The following is an 18,867-nucleotide window of genomic DNA, read 5'->3' as shown; positions in this document are numbered from 1 at the left end:
TAAGGGGCTTCTCATTTACCTTTGCTGTCATGTAGGGGGAACTTTTGTCTGGTGGTTAGAGCCTGAGATATGGGAGGCTGAGGCGGGTTCTATTCCTAACTCTGCCACTGAATGTCTATGACCTTGGGTGAGTCATCTAATTCCTCTGTGTTCCCTTTGTAAAAGTGCCTTGAGCTCCTCAGCTGCTATATAAGTATGAAACATTTAGTATGCCTGAGAGCTAGATGCTGTGATGGCTTCATTTGTACGACCAAACCTGATGTTAAGAAGCAGATTCCATAGTCCAGTGTGAACTGCTTCTGTTTATCCCCGTGGTCCTTGCCTTACAGCTGGACAGGCTTTGCTGATGTGTTGGCTACGTGGAGGTGCTTATTGAAGCATCAGGCTGTTTTTCACCCACATGTATGTAAAATGTTGATGGGCGTGTGATGTGCTGGCATGCTTACCAGGTGTGCACAGCAAATTCCTGCCAATCACACCAGGATCTGTCACTCTTGACCTGGTTGTCATGAGTGGAAGAGGTCAGCTCTCCTGGAGTTTAGTTACCTTCATGTGAAATATTTATCTTCCCCCCCACCCTGTAGCCTTGGCTAGCTGCTATTGTTCTTTAGTTTGCTGTGGACTGTATTGAATTAACAAATGATTAACTGCCCTCTTCCCCCATTTTGTATCCTTGTCCACTCCTTGATGTTTGTGTCCTGTTAGGACTTTCTGTCCTCTATAATTAATTATATTCCACCTTCCAGGAGTGAAAATACAAAATCAAAAGAAATTACCAGTCAGGACCTATTTATACCTTTGCTGAGCGATAGTCAGACACAGTGGATCTCAGACTGGTCCAGGGACCAGCAGTGGTCCACCAAGCTGCTTGTGCCACAATGGAAAAACACATTAGCCTTCAAGGTGATATTTCCAGTGAGTTGTGGCCCAGTCCAGCACTTAGGGCTAGTCTACACTAGAAGCGCTACATAGGCGCAGCTGTGCTGCTGTAGCGCGTCTAGTGAAGACGCCCTATGCCGCTGGGAGAGAACTCTCCTGTCAGCATAATTATTCTACCTCCAGAAGAGGCGGTAGTTATGTGTGGACGCCGCATAGGTCAGTGTAACTTGCATAGCTCGGGGGTGGCTTTTTCACACTCCTGAGCAACGTAAGTGATATCGACATAAGTGGTAGTGTAGACCTACCCGTAGTATTTCCAGAGGCTTTTTTAACCTGTTAAATTAAAAACAAAACCCTCTGTCCTAGTGTAGCTGCCTCATGTCTCTGGGCAGATGTGTTTTTGTGTAAATTCAACCATGGTCTGATTAGTGGAGGGCACTAAAATTGGAGGTGACACAAATGCACGGGAGATGGACATACCCTCAGGTTCTATACTGCAATAAAAGACCTGCAGCAGGACTGCGGTTGGCCAGGTCAGCTGTCTTGGGCTGTGGGGCTAAAAATAGCAGTGTAGACATTTGGGCTGGAGCCCAGGCTCTGAAACCTGGCAAGTGGGGAGGGTCTCAGGGACCAGGCTCCAGGCCATTCCCGAACATCTACACTGCTATTTTTAACTCCGCAGCCTGAGCCCCGTGAGGTCTGAGTTAATTGACCTGGCCTCAGAGACTCCCTGCTGCAGGGTTTTTATTGCTGTGTAGACATATCCTAAGTAACCAGGAAAGATTTGCACTAAGGGGACTTCAGATAGTTCAAGGGCTTGCTCCCTAATGCCAAGCTTCTGCCCAGGGAGAGGAAATAAATAGCACGGATATCAAATAGGGCTATGCCCACATGCTCAGGGTTTAGCTGATCGCCATATTTGGGGTCGGAAAGGAATTTTCTCTCAGGGCAGACTGGCAGAGGCCCTGGGGGTTTTTTGCCTTCCTCTGCACCTTGAAGTCTTTCGACCACAATTTGAGGACTTCAGTAGCTCAGACATAAGTTAGGGGTTTGTTACAGGAGTTGGTGGGTGAGATTCCATGGCCTGCGTTGTGCAGGAGGTCAGACTAGACTATCGTAATGGTCCCTTCTGACCTTAGTCTATGATTCTGATACGTTCATCTTGTCACCTTAATACTGTCCTATATCCTTTTCATGTAATCAAGATCTTGCGTTTCCCCTGGGAATGCTTGGGATGAGGCATTCACAAGAGGCTCTCTAACTTAAGAGGCGCACAAGAGGGGGAAGTCATGAGAATTGCTGGGATGAGGATACTCCTGCAAGTCACAACATTAGTGAATGCAAACTTGGTCGTGCGTCCTTTGGTGGTGGTCTTCCAAAAAATATGTCCCCTGTACACAGGAATGCACAGAGCAATAGTTAACATTCAAATAAGATGTTGCAACTGGTAACTGACAGGAGGATTTGTTTTATTATGCCAAGTGCTGTTTATGAATGATTTGAAAGTAAGCAAATTAAGGTCAGTCCTTTGTAGCCAAAGAAAGCTGGATCTAGGCAGTGCGTTTTCCAGGGCAGGGCTGGTCTTGGTGGGAGACAGCTGCGGGGAGTTCACTGCAAGAAAGGAGTAGGTATGGATCTGTCACATGATGTTACCTCCCCATCTCCTCCATCCTGCTATCTGGAAAGGAAATTGGTGGAAGGGATAGTTTACGTAGCAGTAAAACAAGGATACTTCAGAGTTTCACAGTGAAGCAGTAGTAGAGCCCGTTGGCCTAAGGTAGGTGTCTTGTGTAGCTTTCACTGTATTTCTAGAGTCCAAGTAGTTGAGTCATTGCAGCTCAGCCTCACATATTGCAGATGTATGGAGAGTGGGCTGGACAGTGGCACTGCTGAAGTTTCCAAAAGGCACTCGCTATCCTTGGCTTCATTGTTCAAAGGATGTAGAAATCAGTTCTCAGTACCACAGTAACCCAGGTCTCTGATGCTTTACAGAACAATTTGTTTTGATACTTCTAACCTTCCAGCTTCTTGAAATGGAATCTAGACACTTGATATCTGCGCACACTCCTGCTTTGCATTCATCTCTGTAAATGCAGTTGCTGGTGTAAACTCAAGTTGCACTCCATCTCCTCCTCTTAGTTCATTATGTGGTAACTAATACCTTGCTTAAAAATGGCTTTCTTGCCCGCCCTCCTCTTCTCTTCTCTACTTTGACGTAGGATGGTGGGCGTTTCTTCCCTGAAACGCACGGTTTTGTCCATTTGTCTCCCACTGCCAAGTGTAGGTGGATTTCAGTGGGAAAAGCTGCATTGTGCTGTCATAGCAACTGTGGTGTCAAGCGGCTGTAACAAAGAATGACGTCTGGGAACCCAGGAAAGCGTGCATGTATGGTGATGGTGGGGGCTTCTCAATCACTGTGTAGTGGAGTAGGTCTCAGGTGGGAAAAGCCAGTTCAGTCGGCCTTGTAGGAGGCATTTGCCTTTGACTCTGTTGGGCTGACGATTGTAGCAAAGATTGGTCTTTGGGAAAGAGGGGTGTGCTATTGGCTTGTAAATCACACAAGCTTCTGCAGCTGATCTCTAAGAGGATCTGGATTTGGTGAGAGGATCCTGTTCTGTGTGCAGACAGACGTCAGAGGGGAGTAGGTTAAGCCTGGTTAGGTAATAGGGAAATAAAGGGGCACAGTGGGGTGAGATGCTGGGGGAGGAGTTAAGAAAGCTGTAGTATGGCCAAGCTTTTGGGAGCTGAAGTTGGGGAGAATACTAAACGTTGCTTAATAGATCATGACTTGCTTTTGTAAATTCCTCAAATTAAAGCCCCAGATTAAATAATTCCAGTCCATGTAACTGGTTTGCTACTCTATGATCAGCTTGTAAAGACACATTTTAAAATTTCACCCTAATGAACAAAATTCTGTTGAAAGGTCTTAATTGATTTTTGGACACTAGGATGTGGGGGAGAGAATGTTTGAACTAGTTTTTAAACTGGTTCTGGCATATAGTTTGTGTGGCCAGAGCATAATCATTTGCAAACTATTGCTCTAGCAAGGTAAACTGTTTGCTAAACTGGTTTAAACTAGTCCAGCAAATGAACTTCCTTTCCGGTAGAACAGACAGATCATAGTGCTTTGGAAAGCTGGAAATTGAATATTGATTCTTGCTCTCATCTCTCATCTGGTAGCCTTTCTATGGCAGATTTTAGGGACAGGGATTCTAGTTTAACAGGAAGGTAAAGTCAACTATGTTCTAATAATGCAGAGGATTATGGGAAGCAATTAATAGCCCTGTAACTGATTACAGAACGCTCAGCCTGGTGTGTGGGTTTTTTTATTGCTCTTTCTCTATCTGTATACAGCAATGCCAGGGAATATTTAGTGCCCACACACCAAAGTGCTAAGTGTTTAGAAGCCTGTAGTCATATCTGTGCTCAGTAAGGGGTCCTCACCGCACACCCCATTTGTCAGCCTGACCAACCCTATACTGTTCCATGCACCAGTGATGAAAGCATTAAGTGGCTTAATAATAGATGGGAGAACCAGGAGAAAACACTGTGTCCTCCCAGACCATTTTGCAGTGTAAGCTGTAACTGGACAAAATGTTTTTTTCATGTTTTCCCATCTATAATTAACCACTTACTATGTACGTATGCGAGCGTACATTTACTGCTCCATAGATGGCTGGCTAGATTTTAATTTGTCTCAAAATTAGACACGGAAGTTTTCCAAGACTGAGTCTGAAGTGTATATTCCACCTTAGCCTGCTTTTGACTGGCTTCCTGCAAGTCTGTCACAGTGGCATACGTCTCTCACCCACCTTTTCTCAATGTCCCTCAGAACAGAGCTGCAGCATTGATCTGTTTGGGCATACAGGGAATACTCCCTCATGGCTGACATCACCCAAGCTCTAATTATTTCTCAAGATTGTTTATAACTAGAGAGCTAATTATCCTCTGTTATGCCACAGCCTTCTTTAAACATGGGACTTTTGGGGTCTTGTAGCTGGAGATCTTGAATGAGGGGTGAAGGCAGTGGGTGTATGGAGTATACTGTGTCCCACGCATCTTTTAGAGGAAGTAAGAAAATCATAGGAATATTGCTTGTGGAGTGAGGGGAAATCCAGTCCCTTCAATCCTAGCATTAGTGTCTATGGTATTGACCAAAGGCCACAATCGGGATTGGATGACATTGTGCTGTGTGCTGGGAAGAGATGATTCCTGCCCCAAAGAGTCCAGTCTAATCTAAGCTTCTCCCTTCCCCAGCGAGCATTACAAATGGGGAAGGGAGAAGCTTCTCCTGGATTTCTTGCAGCTCTCCTTCTACACACTTAAGCATTTATTGCAGCCTCTCCCAGCCCCAGTGCTTTGGGTGCTGCATGTGACTGTGCTGTCTGCATCCCGGTTTGGTTGAGGAGGGAGAAGGGATTAAGTGAGGGGGACAGAGAAGAGTTAACTCTGCTAAGAGTGTGACGTGGGCCTCTTGGTCTTTACAGAGAGCCTGGAGTTGAGCAATTGGAGGCAGCTCACATGCCTTGTCACAAAGCCAGTGTCTGGCTGGCTAGCTGGGAGGTATTGCACAAAAAAGGCTTCCCCTTTAAGCAGAAGGGCAGGGCTTGAACAGCCAATGGCAGCTGAGCACAGACAGCTCATAGCCATGTGTCATGAGACTTGCCGGCATTTCCTTTCCCCCACGCACTGAAACTAGCTCCAGCAGGGGATCGCTCAGGTCACCTCCCATCCTTGTTTGGCTGTGTAGGTCAGCACCTAAGTTGCTGGTACAGAAACATGCTCTGCCTGTGTCTGTATGTGCCAGTGTTCGGGGAGTCCCAGACGGAGTTCCAATACTTTGAGTCAAAGGGGCTCCCTGCCCAGCTCAAATCTATCTTCCGCCTGAGCCTCTTCATTCCTTCCCAGGAATTCTCTACCTACCGTCAGTGGAAACAGGTATGGCTTTGGGAGTAGGGTGGCAGAAAGGAGGGTGGGGATGCGGTGGGGTAAATGGTGTATCAAGATCTTCTGGACTAGATAGCTTGGCTAGTGGATGGGAAACAAGGTTGCTTGTGGCCCCTGCTGCTCATCCCTATAGCCAGAGGCATGGGCTGCCATCATCTTTTCCACTTCCCCTTTGCAGGGGCTGCTGGCAGCAAGCCATAGGGCAGTCCTCTTTCCTCCTAGGCTTGCTCCTTCCCTCCCCTTAAAGGGGAGTCAACTCTGTGTGTGTGTGTGTGTGTATGTGTATGTGTGTGTGGACAGGTGGGACATGGGAGCCAAATATCCTTTCCCCTTAAATGCTGTTTTAGGTATCTGCCCCTATATTTCATTCTTGCTGAATTTAGTAGTAAACCAGCTGATTAACTGCACAATATCCTAGGGAGTTCTGGGGGGAAGAGGTTGGTGTTTCCTTTCTTAACATTGCCTTATCTGCTCTTAGACAATTGTAGTGCTAGCCCCTTCCTCATTATTACTTGTCCTCCACCCTTTTTTGTGTACTAGCATCCAGCAGCATGTGCACCTAGGTCTTATGTCTACTCTGCAGTTTGAACCATGGGTGGAGCTGAACCCGTGTTGAGCACTGTTTAGCAGCAAGTGTAGACAAACACAAACAGTGTTCACCACGGCTTCAGCAACCATGTCTAAATCCTGCATGGACGACTCCATCGTTTAGGCAAAGCTAGAGCATCACCCACAAATGTTGCACGTAAAGCCCTCTGCTACAGAAGGGCAACTTACTAGATTCTACAGGGGTGGCCAACCTGTGGTTCCGGAGCCACATGCGGCTCTTCAGAAGTTAATATGTGGCTCCTTGTATAGGCACTGACTCTGGGGCCAGAGCTACAGGTGCCAATTTTCCAATGTGCCGGGGGGTGCTCGCTGCTCAACCCCTGGCTCTTCCACAGGCCTTGCCCCCACTCCATCCTTTCCCGCCCCCTCCCATGAGCCTGCCATGCCCTCGCTCCCCCCCCATACACAGCCTCCTGCACCCCAAGAAACAGCTGATCAGGAGGTGTGGGGAGGGAGGGAGAGGTGCTGATCGGCTGGGCTGCCGGTGGGTGGGAGGTGCTGGGAGTGAGGGTGGGGGAGCTGAAGGAGGGGCTGCTGACGTATTACTGGGGCTCTTTGGCAATGTACATTGGTAAATTCTGGCTCCTCAGGCTCAGGTTGGCTACCCCTGTACTAGAATTATACACTCACCCTCTCGCCACTCCACTGCAGTCCCTTCTGTTCCAGCACACACTGCTGCTGGTGCTAGTTGCATGTCAGATGACTATGCTGTTAAGGGCACTGGTGGCTTCTTATGCTTTTCAGGAGGCTGCGTGCATGGCAGATTTGTGCATAAGAACTGAGGAGGGGCAGGGGAACAGCTGGAGAGGCACTTTATGCAGGTGATCATGAAAAACATGAGCAGCTTAACAAATACCTAAAGTTGCAAAAGCACAGCTGTGCTAGTGTTGCATTCTGCTTACAGAATACAAAATAGAAATCGCTGCAGTGATTCCTGTTTGCCTCTGAAGGCAAGGAGGCGGGTGTGGGTGCTCACCCATATCCCTGAAGAGGATGCTGAAGGTATAACGTGTACTCCCCTTGCTAGGTTGACCAGACAGCAAGTGTGAAAAATCGAGACACTTTTTTGTGGGGGTGGGGAGAGGATAGTTGTGTATGTGTATAAGACAAAAGCCCTCAATATCGGGATGGTCCCGATAATACTGGGACATCTGGTCACCCTACTTCCTGCACAAGTAGGAAAGAATCCCAGCAATGCCCTTGATGCAAGCCCAGTGCTGTGACTTTAGAAACAGTTTGCATCCTTCATTGCTTAGTGAAGCTTGGAGTGATTAATTTAGCAAGCCTGATCAGGTAGAAGCTGCCTAACTATGATTGTTCCTGTTATCCCCATCTCCTCTGTGATAACTGTCAGGAAGTATCATAGGAAAAAGAGAGCCTTTCAGCTCTCCTAATTGTTTTATGGAGTCTGTGAATCTCACTGGCCATGAACTGGTCAGGGATTATCTGCTAGAGGGAAGCCTGGTCAGCTATTTGACACTGATCTGCTGACATGCCAGAGGTGTTTGTCTATCTTTAGCCTACAAATTGAATATGGGGCCCCATCTGTGTCCTTTACAGCTGTCATATGACTGTCTGCAGACTAGGAACACGGTGGACATATCTCTAAGGTCACTGCGGTTCAGGTTTGCATTTTATTTTATTTCAGAGTAGCAGCCGTGTTAGTCTGTATCCGCACAAAGAAAAGGAGTACTTGTTTGTTAGTCTCTAAGGTGTCACAAGTACTCCTTTTTATTTTTTTAACACTCTCAGAAATGATAGCAATAATCCTGGGTTGCCCTGGGGCCAAAATTGACCAGTTAGGTGTTTGTCTGACTTTAACCTTAAATGTAGTGGCCAAGTGTGTATAGCTACATATGGGATTTAAAACTAAATGGGTGTATCTTGATTTAAAAGCATCTGAGCGGGGCTAGCTTCCATAGGTTTAAGAAATATTGGAATAAACTTGGCTTAACATGTTCCCTTTGAAATACTTTCATTGTGAACCTGCCTTACAAATTAATGAGTTAGGTTGGTAAGTACAGGACTCGTTAAAGGGTCTGACATCTGGGAGTCCAGAACTGAGGTCTATTACAAATAATAGCCATCCGCTGTTTGCAGAGTGAATAACTAGCATCATAATCCAAAAAGGAGCTGAAAGTGACTGGACTGAGTTACTTGGTGCTGGTCGCTGTTGGCTCTTGTAATCTGTGCAAGGCAACTAGCAAATGTGGTGTGGAGCAGGAACCGATTGTCCTAAATTATTGCTCTGTGCAGGTTGGCTTTCCCCTGCCTGGTTAACAAGTAGCTATGTGCCCATGTGCAGGCCAGGCCATGTGCTATTTCCTCATGCTGGAATGAGTTGAGGCGTGAGAGCACTGTATGCCAAAGTTCCCTATCTTTTCCCAATTGCTTGGGCTACGTTCCCGTCTTTAATGTAAGTGCTCTGTCCTGTCTGTGTCTCCAGGGACCTTGTGCAATTCAGGTCTACATAAGTGTATAGCTGCAGGGTGGCTAAACCAGTTCATGCTGGCATCCTAGGAGCTTTTATCACTAACACTGTCCATGAGAGATGGACTTCAGTTTGGCCACAGGCTCTTGCTGGCTGGGATTGGTTATTCCCAATGTTGGTTTTCCTTTTCATGCACCGTGGGGAGGAAGAAAACTCTACTTTAACTAAAAGCTTGGATTGGGAGGGGGAAAATCTGACTGAGGTTCTATGATCCAAGCCTCCTGCAGTCCTAGTGCTTCTATTTGAATCTCAGACAGAGGCCTGAACAATTCTAATCTATGGCATAGGGGGCTGTATATTACTACAGGTCTGACACTTAACTAGCTAAATATCTGTTGCATAGGTATGAGTAATCCAGTCTGTATGACTGACTTGTGAAGATATGTGCCTGGAATCAATTTGTCCTTGCCTTCCTGCCCTCAATTTGCTGCACACATGATTGGCACAGTTCCATGCTGATCACTTCCTGGGTAAAGCGGAGCCCAGTTCGGAGGGGAACTTTTCTTGATGCTGCATGTGCGTCCTACTGTCTATCTAGTTAACTGATTAGTGTTACATGGGGAGGGGGGGTCTTGAAGAAAGATGGGGTAAACCTATCTGACTGAGCAAGGAACTGAGATTGTTTTGATGTCCTCAAAACAGAAAATTGTGAAAGCTGGAGACAAGGACCTGGATGGGCAGCTGGACTTCGAGGAGTTTGTTCACTATCTCCAAGATCATGAGAAGAAACTGAGGCTGGTCTTCAAGAGCTTGGATAAAAAGAATGACGGTGAGGCTCTTCCTAATAGTCCTAGACGATCACTGGCCTCCGCAAGCCAACCTGACGGCCTCTTTGGGTGAATGGTCTCTGGGCTCACTGGCTTCTATCTTTGCAGGCCGTATTGATGCCCAGGAGATCGTGCAGTCCCTCCGGGACCTGGGAGTCAAGATCTCCGAACAGCAGGCCGAGAAGATCCTCAAGAGGTGAGTGTTCAGCTGGCTCCTACTCCTCAGTTTGCACATACGAGAAGGAAATGTAAAGAATGACCTTATCTCCACTTTCCTCCCGGTATACTCTCCCTAATGATGGCAGCTCTCCCTCCTTGGACCTGTCCCTTCTCACTGCATTTTTTTCAATCTTCTGTGTATTGAAAACTGTAGTGCACTATGGAGGCCGAAGAACAGCCACCCATTTGCTCAGTAGGCTTGAATCGAAGGTGGGGGGAATAAAGAGCAAGAACATTGGTCAAATAGAATGAATAAGAATAGTGACTTGTGATGCTAGATCAGACCTCTGGGCTATAAAGATGGTATTCTGTCTCCAGCATGGCTACCATCTGATACTTCTGGGGAGGTGGGAATTACATCTATGCACAATCCTCTTCTAGGTTCTGAGGCGTTCATAGAATGAATGGAGAAGAATGCTTGTAGTCCCTCACTCCCAGATTTCAGAGCCTTGCAGTTAAAGATCCTTCGCTAGCCTGTTGTGGAGAAGGGCATGCACTTGATCATACCAGCATCCCGTGTGCCTCTACCCTGTCATCCACAGCTTGCTGCTCTGGAGAGGGACTGTTTACTTGCTATACTGAAATGCTTAGCACTATGCATGTGGCACTAACACTGTAACAATCACTTATTTGTCCTGTTTTTCCTCTTTCCTTTGCCATCTTCCCCTCTGTCTGTTTGCCTGTCTGTCAGAATAAGGACAGGCCATTTCTGGGGTCCTGTCACCTAGTAAGTACCTGTGTAACTTTAGTCTCTGCCAGTTCCTTATCTTCTCTGCAGTGCCGGAGGGTGTTTTTGTTTTTGTTTTGTTTTGTTTTCTAACCGTGGTGGGAGGGGGCACAACAAATCCTTTGGTGTGGCTAGTGGGGAGGGAGAAAATGAGCCATATTCCCCGACTCTCTGTGTGGCTTGGGAGGAGAGGATTCCCTAGCAGCGTCTTGTACCTTTCAACCCTTGTAACACTTTCCAGTAGTTGCCCTGTGAAGGTTTTACTTTGGGGCGAGGGGAGGGGCCCTAAATAACCAAGGGGGAGGTGAGGAGGAGTTTCTCCCTCAGTGAGGCCATGCACCCATCTCCTGTTCATTTGCTTGTAATACACTTTTTTGCAGCATGGATAAAAATGGAACTATGACAATTGACTGGAACGAGTGGCGAGACTATCACCTGCTGCACCCAGTGGAGAACATTCCTGAGATCATCCTATACTGGAAGCACTCCACGGTAAAAGAAATAAAAATTCCTCCACCAAAGCAGGCCTGATCCTTCTCCAATTTCTTGATAAGAGTGCCACTTCCCAGCAGCACTTACCAAGTCCCCATCATTCTCTTCTTGGTTCAGTAGCTGCCTTCTAGCGCTAGAAGCCTGGTCGCTTCCTGCTTCTCCGTTATCTTTTTTTTTATATCTATATCTATATCTATCTCTATCCTTGGCATGGCTTCTGCAGTCCCTGGCACAGGTGACAACTGGACCTTCTGAGGGAGGGAAAAGTGAGCAGGTTGACTTGGATCACAGCTCTGAGAGCTCAGACCAGTTCCTGCTAGTTCAGGACCTGCCAATACCAGAAATTAATACGACAGGCCCCAGCCCTTGCTTGATATATTTATTCAGTGCTTTTTATAATGTGTAATGAGAGCAGACTGGCTGAGCGCCAGAAGGTTCAAAAAGCTTCAGATCTTTTTCCACGCCCCACTGCCCTTGGTTGGTCACTTCGATCATTAAAGTTAGGCATTCTGTATTGGGGCAGCCCAAAGGGTTGGCAAGTCCCCAGCCTCCTGAACTGGAGTCATTAAAATGTGAAGGGTCCCCATGTCCTATCAAATCATGAATGGTATGGAGGAAGTGTCCTTTACCTCTCCCATAACCCCTAGTTCTTGTGTTAGCTGATGAAATTAGTAGGCAGCAGATTTAAAACAAACAAAAGGAAATGCTACAGCATGCAATACACAGTCAACCTGTGAAATTCGTTGCCATGGGATGCTGTGAAGGCAAAAAGTATAAGTGAGTTAAAAAAAGAACTAGATACGTTCATGAAGGATAGGTCTGTCAATGGCTGTTAGCCAGGATGGTCAAGGACTCAATCCTGTACTCTGGGTGTCCTTAAACCTCCAAATGCCAGAAGCTGGGAGTGGATGACAGGGGGTGGATCTTTTGAAATTGGCCAATTTGTTCATTCCCTCTGCAGCATCTGGCACCAACCCCTGTCAGATATGATCAGACTGGTCTGACCCAGTATGGCTATTCTTATGTGGTGGTGATTTGCATATTCTCTGGCACTGGCAGTTCCTTTATTGTTTGTGGTCAAACACATCAGGTACGATTTGCAAACAAACTGGGAATTTGAATATTAAGCTCATGTTCAGTGCTTTACAGCTATTTATTTAAGTATTCAAGCTATGGGAAGTTGTAAGTGACTGACTGCGGGACCTCTGAGGACGTGACAGGAAGCTACCTACCTAACTCTATCCTTCCAAGCACTTCTCAACACCTCCGTTCTTTCCTTTGCAGATCTTTGATGTGGGAGAGAATCTGACAGTCCCAGATGAGTTCACAGTGGAAGAGAGGCAGACGGGCATGTGGTGGAGACATCTGGTCGCGGGTGGAGGTGCAGGTGCAGTGTCCAGAACCTGCACGGCTCCATTGGACCGGCTAAAAGTGCTCATGCAGGTAGGGCAAAAACCAAGGACAACTTTGTTTTATCAAGGTGCACATGCTGCTTCCCTTAGGGCACTGGTCCAATTAAATGGATCCTAGCAGCAGACCTGAAACTGTCTGTCCAGACAAGTTACTGATTCTGGTTGGACTCAGTCTCATTACTTCCACATTGGTGTGTGGCAGCCTTTTGGTCTGTACCAAATATCATTTCTAGCTGTGTAAAAGCCATTCTTGACCTGTTAGTTGTCACAATGTTATGAAAACTTTAGGAGCTGAGCAGATGAGAGCGCCATCACTGGTCCTAGCTAGACCATCTTGTACCTTACAGCCTTGGGAACTCTTAGTTCCATGGAACTGGTTCAAGAGGAGTCGCTGATTTGAGAACCGGCCCCTGGAAATGACTGAGTTGACTTGTAGGGCAGAGATAAGTGTAATCAACATTACGCAGCAGGGATTTGGACTTTGCTTAGGCATGCAGTCATAAGAGACAGGGACAGTCACTAAACTGAGAAGCCTCTTCTCCCTGTACCAGAGCTCATGGCTGGGGGGGTGTCTGTGCAAGAATGTTTCCCTCCCCTTCCTGCTGTGATGGGCTGGGGGCTCAGGTGGATTAATCAATTAACTGATCTCAGACTTAAAACCCAAAAATGCCCCCCCCCCTTTTTTTTTTTTTTAAATAAATGTTATCTGGGAAGGGTTAAAGCTTGCTAAATCTCTGGGTAGATAAGAAATGCCCTTTGTCCTTGGATTACAGGCAGCTGTGGCAATCAGGACTAGCACCAATCAGAATTCTCCCTCTTCCTCCCTGCCAGGTCCATGCCTCCCGCAGTAACAACATGTGCATCGTTGGTGGCTTTACCCATATGATCCGAGAGGGCGGGCCCAAGTCGCTGTGGCGGGGGAATGGCATCAACGTCCTGAAGATTGCGCCAGAGTCTGCCATCAAATTCATGGCTTATGAGCAGGTAAGGGAAAGGTCATATTGAAGCTTAGACCCAAGGCCACGTGGGAGCCGGAGGAGCCTTTTCATCTGAGTGACTGCCCAAAGTAGAGCCATGTAACGGATGGTAACCCATCAGTTAGGATATAAATGTATGGTGCCTCTAGGAAGACTGAGGGCAGGCAGAGGGCATGAGCTCTATGCCCAGGCCTGGCAAGCTCCTCTCTCCAATGGTGGGAACAGTGCCTTTCACACCTCACCCCCTGGCAGAGCTGGAGAAATGGGCAGCATTAAGTCACAGAAGTGATGGAGTGCATGGCTGGAACAGAGTTGGTGTTCACACTTCCCTCTCCAGCTTGTGACAGACCCAGCAAGTGAAAAGGGAGGTAGCTTGTGGCCCATGCTGAGGAGGGAAGGTGTTATGTGGTCCAGCCAGTCAGAGAAGCCCCCCTCTATTATAATCTTTCTTTGTTTCTACAGATCAAGCGGTTCATTGGCACTGACCAGGAAATGCTGGGAATTCACGAGCGGCTAGTGGCTGGTTCTCTGGCAGGGGTCATTGCCCAGAGCAGCATCTACCCAATGGAGGTGAGGCTGGTGGCTGGCATCCTACTCCATGACATGGGGGACGGGATGGAGAGTCATTAGATGGAGAAATTGAGGTGTGGTAATGTGAGCTGAATGCCAGCTGTGAGGCTAATTGTGTTGGGTGTTAAAGGCAGTAACAGGGCTCTAGTAATGCATGAAATGGAGTTGTTGGCACTCCCTGTGGTGATGTGCTCCCTACTGTGACCTGTTCCTGCTCCCAGTGTGGTTGTAGGCATTCACAGTGTGCGTGCTCTTGTGCTGTGTTAGGTTCTGAAGACCCGAATGGCCTTGCGGAAGACAGGACAGTATTCAGGCATGCTGGACTGCGCCAAGAACATCCTCTCCAAGGAGGGAATGGCTGCCTTCTACAAAGGCTACATCCCCAACATGCTAGGAATCATTCCATATGCTGGTATTGACCTGGCAGTCTATGAGGTACGGCGCCTGCCTGGCTTCTCTGGGGCTGGGACATCTCACTTTTGGGACAAGCAGGGAGATGTAGTGCCTGTCACTAATGTAGGAGTATAAAACCTTCCTGGTTAAATTCTGCACATGCCCCTCGAGATTAACACACATGGCCTAGGGGGAAAAAAGGTAATTCCAGCACAAGCCTTGTGGCAATCTATGGCCCTGCCCTTTGGATGAGGGAGTCACTGCAGCAAAGCTGCTAACTAGTGTCTTTCACAGATGGTGGTGCAGTGGCAGCAGCTGCTCAAGAAAATCTGACAAACTAGGATCTTGTCTTCTGCAGTTATTTGCATAGATCTCCACAAGCCTCCAACGCCAGCTTCTCTCCTCATGTGGGCCAGTCTCTTGATGCTCTACGCCCTGTCCTTCTCAGCTAACACCTGACATATTTCTTCCAGACATTAAAAAATACCTGGTTACAACGCTATGCTGTGAACAGTGCTGACCCTGGAGTGTTTGTTCTCCTGGCTTGTGGCACCATCTCCAGCACCTGTGGGCAGCTGGCCAGTTATCCCCTGGCTCTTGTGAGAACACGCATGCAGGCTCAAGGTAAGAACTGCTCTGGAATTCCAGAGGAGAGTCTGGACTGCCGCTGTGTGCGCATCAGTGGAGTTCTGGAAGGTCTTGTAAAACTAAGGCATATTTTAATGTTTCTGTGCAGCTGAACTTTGGGATATCTGTTGGCCAAGGATCAAGAAGGATGTGAACTTTGTGCCATTCTTGGCATTGGGACCCAGAGCCCCTATAACAAAGCCATTTTTTCATTCTCTTTACCTAGTGCTCTAGTCAGCCCATGAGTGTGTGTGGGGGTGGGTGTGTAAGTAGATGGCAGGCATATGTGGCATGGCCTCATTCTGCTGCCTAATCGCACACTGTCATGTAACTATATGGCCAGTGTAGCTCAAGAATCTGTCCTCATATGAGTGCAATAAACAAATCTAACACATGCCTTTTGAGATGGGCATTTTCTTACAACATACCTTAATCCATGCTCTATTTCTTGTGGTTTCTGTTGTAGCTTCAGTGGAGGGAGCTCCAGAGGTGACAATGAGGGGACTCTTCAAACACATTCTAAAGACAGAGGGAGCATTTGGCCTCTATCGGGGTCTGGCCCCGAACTTCATGAAGGTGATCCCAGCCGTAAGCATCAGCTACGTGGTTTATGAGAACTTGAAGATGACCCTGGGGGTGCAGTCACGGTGACCAGGAGACGACAAGGATTCCGAACTCTGAAATCTTGGGCTGTAATCCTGGGGTGTATAGCCATCTCTCATTCTGTGAATGTGTCGACACTAAGCTGACTAAGCTAAGCTGTGAAAAGCCAGTTGTGTGTGAGTTGGGATGGAGAGGATTTGGTATCCTCTGCCATCTTGCTACTCAAGAGCTCTGCTTAAACCATCAAGTGGTCCTTCAAGCATACAAGGGACCAATTGGGAGACCAGGGGATCAACTCCTGGTTGTGTCTCAAGCTGCGAGTTTGAGGTCAGTTTCCAGCAGCCTAGTAGAGTGGGGATCTTGCATGTAGGAACAGAGCTGCTGGCTTGGAGATTTGTAGCAGCTTTTGACATGCTGAAGGAGTTTCTTTTTCCATTGTTTAGCCTCCTACCTGTTTAAAATTGTACAAACTTTGTGTTGGTGCTGCTACCACACAGACTTATTTATTAAGTTTACATGTATTTCTTTGGGTAGGAGACATTCATGTTCTGCTTCCAAGACACTGACATGGAAATGTAACTTTAAACTGTACCAGTTTTGGGGGCTGGTGAGCAGTAATTCCTCCGCTCAGGCTGAAGGTTACTTAGGCCAGCCTGGTGGCAAATTAGGATTATTTATTTTTATAGGGCAGATCAAGTCTCTCTCATAAATCTGCTAACAAGATGCACTTACTAATAGAAACAGCAGACTAGCACCTGCACGCCTGCATTGCTGCATGCTAGATGGGTTTGTCATTCATGCCCAGCAGAGTTTTGGAAAGGGAAGGACTGTTGCCTTGATGCATGGCTTCACTGAATAACTGACTGCACTCTGCTGCTCTTGTCCATCTCTGTAGCTGGGCTCCTGGTACAGCATGGGAGAAGGCTCTTCAGCCTGCGTGGCACTCTGAACAAGGTTCTGCCTGGTGCCAAGGGGGGGTCGACTGACCCTTTCCAAACCCTGCAGCTAAGCTGCTATTTATCCCTCTTTAGATCTCTTTGTAGACTGGAGTTAGGGTTTGCATTTGAGGGACAGGGATTTCCCAGGCTAGGAGTAATTCTGTTGTGGGAAGGGATGTTAGCTGACATTGGGAGGAGGTCGGGTTCGTCGGGTTTGAAGACGACGGCTTGCGTTTTCTCCCAGAGGGCGCTTTTCGTAGGCGGAAGGGAAACGAATGGCTTTAAAATTTCTCTGACTGTATTATGGACTACTTCAGTCTATAGGATCAGGCTTCTGGGGCCCAGGAGATCCTCATCCAACTTTTGATTTTGGGGCAAAATGGACCAGCGTCACATTCCACTGATGTCATACTGCTTAAATCATATTTATTTTGTATTTATTTGAACAGAGTTACGTCAAACTATTTTTATAGACTTGTTTAAACATTGTTACTGTCCTTGTATTTCTCCTGTTTAAAGTTGTGTATTATTTTTCTTACCCATTTGCACCTTTACCATCACACAGCTCAGCAGCAGGGGAAGACACTGAGGTCACTAGTGTTCTCTTCCCCTAAAGCCTGAGCTGCTCTTTTTATATCTGGGGTGGTTATTGAAGGGCCTCAGTCAATCAAGAGAAATTCCCTGTAGCAATAAGCCATAGAAGAGAGGGGAACTGATTAGCTAGAAAACAGTCCACCGTGACAAGGGACACGGAATGGTGTATTTTGAGGCTTGCCTTACTCTGGAATTGCCTCGCATGTGTGTGAGTGAGAGGATTTCCTGTGGATGGCTCAAGCTGGGGAAATGGAAGGTCTGTGTATGTTGATGTCTCAACGGCTAATTGAGAGAGGGTTGATTGGAATTTTTGTGGGGGAGGTAAAAAATCTCAGGGATTTAAAATAAAAAGACAAAAGTTGCCAGTTTTCAGAAATGTGGAAGGAAACTTGCACTTGGACACAAGCTGCTGCAGTTCTGTTTGAGGGCGAGTGGGCAGGCCTGCTGCCGAGTCCCAGTGGTCCTCACACACACAGGCACTATGGAGAAGTTTGGGTGTGGGAGCGGGAAGGGCTTCATTAGGCACTCCTGGCAGCTGCTCCTGGTGTGACAGGCTTTGGCGGTATGAAGAACCTTCAGTCCTTAGGTACTCTCCTTGCTGTCTGTTCTTGCTGGATGGAAATCTAACTTCGTACCTGGATTAGTGACATGATTTTTTTTCCACCTCCCCCTTCGAGACCAACTGTTAATTCTGCAGTGGCTCCTTCCTACCAGTGTGGCCTAATGGGAATATTCTGAATACAAAAATCAATGCAAAATGTGACTGTCCTTGTAGTTGTAACTGGAAGTTGTCAGAACACAAATCTAACCAATGAGATTCCTCACGGAGGGAACAGTCTGCCAATAAAGGTCTATCAAAGCTACCATGTGCCTGCCTTTCTCGGAGTGTGCACCGCAGGTGCTGTGCGAGTGTCTGTTGGGCCAGTTTTTTCCTAAAACCCCTTTCCTTCACTGAGGGTAATTGACAGCAAGGCTGTCAGAGCAGAATCCCCTTTGAATCCTAATTCAAGGGAACACCTGGGTATAACCAGAACTAAATGTTTACTGTGGCAATGAGAATGAGTCAGGCATATCCTATTACCAACCTATCGTCTGTGCAGTGGGCGCTGGTGAATCCCGGTTCTCATTATGTTCAATAGCTGGATCTTTTTTCTGCATAGAGGATCTGTAGTTCATTTTATTTAGTCTGACTGCACCGTCAAGGTATCAGCACTCGGGTTTTAAAGGGCATTGTCCTGATGTGCTTTTTACAGTGTCCATTAACAATGAAGTGCTCTATGTGGAGCACTGGAAGACCATTCAAGTACGGTAGCTGGTGCAGAACATGGCCACCCACCTGCTTAGCAAAATTAACCACGGGGACCATTTTACACTAGCCCTCCAAGGACCACGCTGGCTCTCTATGTACTTCCAGATGTTTGAGGAATTTTATTCATTTGTAAAACCTTAACAAGGTTGTATCCTAAGTATCTGAGAAACTGCCTTTTGGAGTTGAAATCAGCTGAGGTATTTGAGTTAGCATTCCTTAGGTTGGATCCTCTAGTCTAAAGGCTAGTGGCAATTATCAGTGGAGAGTGTTACTGAGTTAATGGTCTCCTGTTGGGCACTCAGCTAGACTCTGA

General features: G+C 47.1%; 1 protein-coding gene across 9 annotated transcripts in view; it reads left to right on the top strand.

Annotated features, from left to right (window-relative positions):
• SLC25A25 (solute carrier family 25 member 25) overlaps positions 1-18,100 on the top strand; it is a 35,042-nt gene extending 16,942 nt beyond the window's left edge. For 4 of the 9 annotated variants that reach the window (XM_074973905.1, XM_074973910.1, XM_074973909.1 and 1 more), the window contains exons 2-10: positions 9,569-9,695; positions 9,802-9,889; positions 11,020-11,131; positions 12,416-12,574; positions 13,375-13,527; positions 13,983-14,090; positions 14,358-14,525; positions 14,957-15,107; positions 15,577-18,100. In XM_074973905.1, coding sequence (XP_074830006.1) covers positions 9,569-9,695; positions 9,802-9,889; positions 11,020-11,131; positions 12,416-12,574; positions 13,375-13,527; positions 13,983-14,090; positions 14,358-14,525; positions 14,957-15,107; positions 15,577-15,761 — 1,251 coding nt within the window. In that variant the 3' untranslated portion in view covers positions 15,762-18,100. Of the gene's footprint in view, positions 1-5,588; positions 5,818-9,568; positions 9,696-9,801; positions 9,890-10,603; positions 10,640-11,019; positions 11,132-12,415; positions 12,575-13,374; positions 13,528-13,982; positions 14,091-14,357; positions 14,526-14,956; positions 15,108-15,576 lie in introns of those variants that run through there. The other 5 variants (XM_074973903.1, XM_074973911.1, XM_074973904.1 and 2 more) reach the window with 3 other exon arrangements.
• Positions 18,101-18,867: the final 767 nt, after the last annotated feature.

Source organism: Natator depressus, chromosome 16, assembly GCF_965152275.1.
Source record: "Natator depressus isolate rNatDep1 chromosome 16, rNatDep2.hap1, whole genome shotgun sequence".
Taxonomy (NCBI): Eukaryota; Metazoa; Chordata; order Testudines; family Cheloniidae; genus Natator; species Natator depressus.
Note: the sequence above shows the minus strand (reverse complement) of the source record. Positions and strands in the feature narration are given on the sequence as shown.